Raw genomic sequence first — 4577 nt, 5'->3', positions numbered from 1 at the left:
TCCCAGTCATATCTGTGAATAAAATATCCTGAAATAAAATCTACATTCATTTTCTCTCCCGCCAACGTCAATTTTAATGTAAGGGAAACACACAGTTCAAATGCCTTATACGACCATGGGATGTTACAAATATAAAGAAAGAATATCAATGTTATATTAATATATTTAACTGATATATGACATCTAAAACAGAATCTCAATTGTTGGGTTAAAACTTCCGTAATATCAAACAAATGAAGTTGGTACATGCAAGTATCGTCCATCACAGTTAGTTAAAAAAATGTTGCATGAGCGTGCTCTTAGCTCAGCGTATTTGCTCACACAGTTTAACATAATCGCGCCGTTTAACTAGTCTGATTTGTTTAACTTCCTCCTCTACCAATCCCACACAAATTCAACAAACCACGGTCCACAGATGCATTGGAGGGGTCCAATCAGAACACGAATGAGTTGCGTTCAACCAATTATACTTTATTCCAAATGCACCTTTAAGTTCTTCCTCTTACACGAGGGTATAAATGAGATACATACGTGAAACTCAGCCTCTTCAAACGAGAACTCTCTGTAGAAGCGCTATGAAAGTCCAGATCTGTCTCCTCGTCCTTGTAGCCTGCGTGGCTCATTCTTCTGCCTTCTATGGTCGCCGACCAGCGAGGACAACGAGGGACCCATGGCCTGCAGGTGGGTTATACTGGACGAAACGTGGTGATTTTGTTTGTTTGTTAATTGTTACACGCCGCACGCACTATTCCAGCTATACGAGTGAGTGAGTGAGTGAGTGAGTGAGTGAGTGAGTGAGTGAGTGAGTGAGTGAGTGAGTGAGTGAGTGAGTATCGTTTTACGCCGCTTTTAGCAATATTCCAGCAATATCACGGCGGGGGACACCAGAAATGGGCTTCACACATTGTACCCATGTCGGGAATCGAACCCGGGTCTTCGGCGTGACGAGCGAACGCTTTAACCACAAGGCTACCCGAACGCCCCTCCAGCTATACGACGGTGTTCTGTAAATTATCGGGCCTGGACCAGACAATCGAGTAATTTACATCATGAGCATCGATCTATGCATTTGAAATGAGATGACATGCACCAATCAAGTCATCGACACCATCCCGTTAGTGACCGCTCACGATAAGCATAGTGGCATGGGTTGCTGAAGACGTATTCTAACCTGCATCTTCACGGGACGTGTCATCTTTGACTCTATGAGTGGATCATGTAATCATTTGTTATATTTTTAAAATCATTTCTATTCTTCCGCCCCCCCCCCCTGGGTAAGCAATGATGTTCTGTGCTTTCGTCAGCAATATTACAGCTAGGAAAAATCTGCTAATAATCAAATCTGGGCCCGGCAAACCCGAGACTGAAAGCAAGGGCAACAATCCACGCCATCAAGATATGATGACACAACATCAGCTAAGTCACAGAGCCTGACTACCTGGTCCCCATAACGTGGGCAGTTACGACAGTCATAAGGTACTCATCTCACCTGGTTTACCCCAACAGGACGTAACCAGGAATCTCATGCTTAAAAATAAACGCCATTTAAAGACAATATACCTCCCTTCAACATGCACATGTGAAATTGTTTGTTTATGCTTGTCATCATTTCTTTGTGCAGAGACGACTACAACGCGCCGCTCCACCACCACGACACCCCCGACAACCACAACCCCGGAAACGCCCCGTGGCCGCGAGCTCTGTCGCGATCTCAGTGCCAACGGTGACTGCACGTTCTATGTGTGCTTCTTTAACACCCAGCAGGTGTGCAGACTGGGTGACTCTCCAGCATTCGAGGCCCTCGCCTCTGTGTGTATCCAATCCGAGGAAGTCCAGGATCAGAACCAGTTTGATTACAGGGTTGGTACTTTTTGTTTATCGTTTTTATCTGTTTATTGTATAATGAAGTATAATGGAGAAACTACCAAGGTTGACATAGAGACAACAACGTCAGATGATGTTGATGATAACGATGATAAACAGGCAACCACCATCACAACCAAAATATTAATAACAGAAATCACCTCATGTCCAACACAAATAAACTCTCCCTTGTTTAAATGAATCGTCAACTGAGACGAGTCGGTTAGTTCCCAAATAAAACGGTATAGACTTCCCATTTTCGCACTATTAGAGACTGACCATTTGATACTAATATAAATATTTGAGCCTAACTGTATATATTTAAAAGCACCATGCAAAATGTGCTTCGTTTCTTATCCGTCAACTTGCAGCAGATTGTTGAAATGAGACTGACTTTATTGCCAACAAAAATTGTATGTGTGAACTTCTTAACCCGAAAATGAGTGGCGGATTGACAACCTTCCTGGTTAACACACCCTTTCTTGCGTCCATTGTAATTGAGTTCGAGATTAAAGAAGAATTGTCCACACTATCTTTGTAATGGGGGAGTCAAGAAAGTTATTGAATACTTACACTCGGTTCGTTTTGAAAGTATTGGCAATTAAAAAAAAAAAATTCACTAACTAGAAGTAAACTGCCGGGCAAAAGAAAGTACACACTTGTAAATCTATTTTAACCAAACAATTACAAACGTTATCAAAACGTTACTAGACTGAAAATAGTCACCAAAGCTCTGCAAACGTAAGGTTCAAAACACAGGAGTGATACCCGTATCGAATACATTACCATCGTATAACCATATCTTGTTTGTTTCATTTGTAGCCACCATCAAACATGGGATTATACTTTGTTTATCCATCCAGTTTCGTAATCCCTGGTTTCAGAGCATGTGCGGCATAAATATAAATTGAGTATGCATTCTTTAAAAGACATTGTTACGGATGACATGTTAATCATTACCGTCTTAATTCTAATAATTTCAGGGCAACAGGTACATCTTAAACTACCGGAAGTGCACCCAGAAGCGCCTCCTACAGGTGGTTGACAGCCGCAGGTGCTCTCAGATTGACGCTAAGGCTGAAGAGATCCTTCTCACTGACGACATCATCTGGGATTGTTTGTACCAGAACCATACCCTCTGTGACGTCATCGAGAACAGCGACAACTCTGTTGGCCTCGCCTCCATCTTCCAGAATATTATGTCCTACGAGGAATACAACATGAAGTACGTAGATTTCATCCAACGTGAATTTTTAAATGTCCAAATTGAAAATTTCGGAGAGCTATTTTTTCTGCTGTGTAGTTACCCATGCGTTTTGTGTGGTGTGATTCCTACCATACTTATTGAACTATCTTTGTGTGAAATGATGGAAATGCATACATGCATACATCGTGTTGTTTAAAATATTCCGAACATACGTAGTGACATACTTACTAGGAAATTCCGGAAATATTTCTTCCATATCATGTTTATATATACAAAAACTGACTGATTTAGTGAAACTGTAATATTCGATGGAAATGCTCTTTCCGAGTGACTCCTCATATGAACATCTACACGATCATATGCAAGAAATGTACATACTTTGAAACAAACATTGATAGAGGGGTTTTATCTAAAACTGACCACATAAAATGTTCGTCCTTAAACCCTTCTGGGGCGGTGGGGTAGCCTTGTGGTTAAAGCGTTCGCTCGTCATGCCGAAGACCCTGGTTCGATTCCCGACATGTGTACAATGTTTGAAGCCCATTTCTGGTGTCCCCCGCCGTGATATTGCTGGAATATTGATAAAAGCGGCGTAAAACTTCACTCACTCACTTAAACCCTTCTTTCCGGAGGATGTCTTCATTATTTGAAACATCCACACACATTTGATATTTACATAATTTGTAAGAATCATTCATCATTCATGAAGTTAATGAGTGATTAAAAAAGAAAACATATCTATGAAAGAGTAAAATGCTCGGAAAACAGATCCACAGACATTATAATGTATTTACATATTCAGGCTTAAGAAGTCTATAGGGGGAACGGGTGGCCCAGTCGTCTAAGGCGCCACGATTCGCTGTCCCTTGGGCACGCCAGAAACCTATGATTGTGGGTTCGAATCCCGGTTCGCCCCGATTATGTTTCTAGGTTTGTCAGCACCATACCCGTGCTCGTGGGTTTCATCGAAGTGGTAAACGTCTGACACGCCGTGATATAACTGGAATAATGTTAAAAACGACTTTAAACTCAACTCACTCACTCACTCATTAAGAAGTCTATACATTTTATCCCATCTATAATTACAGGATCTTCCAACACCTGCTTCGTCGCGTCAACAGCCAGTGTGGAGCAACTGCGGGTCGACTCTTCGCCAACGACTTCGGCCAGACATACCTCAGTAACATGCAGAGCATGATGCCCGGCATGATGATGGGTGGTAATGGCGGCGACAGGAAGTAGAGCACCGGTACCAGAGGAGAACGCTTCTTTAGACAAATAAATGGTGTTTAAGGTACATATTTTCCTCTTTTTTCTACGTACAATGTTTGTTTGATGTTTAACGCAGCAATATTCCAGCTATTCGACGGCGGTCTGTAAATAATTGAGTCTGGCACAGACAGTTCAGTGATTTGCGTCATGGGCATCAATCTACGCAACTGGGATACGATGACATACATCAACCAAGTCAACCAGCCTGACCACCCCATCCCTTTAGTCGCGTCTT

General features: G+C 42.1%; 1 protein-coding gene across 1 annotated transcript; it reads left to right on the top strand.

Moving 5' to 3' along the window:
- The first annotated feature begins 535 nt into the window (after nucleotides 1-535).
- LOC139455592 (uncharacterized) lies at nucleotides 536-4353 on the top strand. Its single transcript, XM_071237145.1, has 4 exons — nucleotides 536-681; nucleotides 1622-1860; nucleotides 2847-3088; nucleotides 4159-4353. The coding sequence occupies exons 1-4, from the start codon at nucleotides 576-578 to the stop codon at nucleotides 4310-4312; spliced, it is 741 nt and encodes a 246-aa protein (XP_071093246.1). The 5' UTR covers nucleotides 536-575; the 3' UTR covers nucleotides 4313-4353.
- Nucleotides 4354-4577: the final 224 nt, after the last annotated feature.

Source organism: Haliotis cracherodii, unplaced genomic scaffold (assembly GCF_022045235.1).
Source record: "Haliotis cracherodii isolate W230 unplaced genomic scaffold, xgHalCrac1.p SCAF_11, whole genome shotgun sequence".
Taxonomy (NCBI): domain Eukaryota; kingdom Metazoa; phylum Mollusca; class Gastropoda; order Lepetellida; family Haliotidae; genus Haliotis; species Haliotis cracherodii.
Note: the sequence above shows the minus strand (reverse complement) of the source record. Positions and strands in the feature narration are given on the sequence as shown.

Excerpts from the sequence above, each read along its gene's own strand:
- LOC139455592 (XM_071237145.1), top strand. The coding sequence starts at position 576 with ATGAAAGTCCAGATCTGTCTCCTCGTCCTTGTAGCCTGCGTGGCTCAT. Across the intron at positions 1,861-2,846 it reads AGAACCAGTTTGATTACAGG|GGCAACAGGTACATCTTAAA; the intron begins GTTGGTACTTTT and ends TAATAATTTCAG. Across the intron at positions 3,089-4,158 it reads TACGAGGAATACAACATGAA|GATCTTCCAACACCTGCTTC; the intron begins GTACGTAGATTT and ends CTATAATTACAG.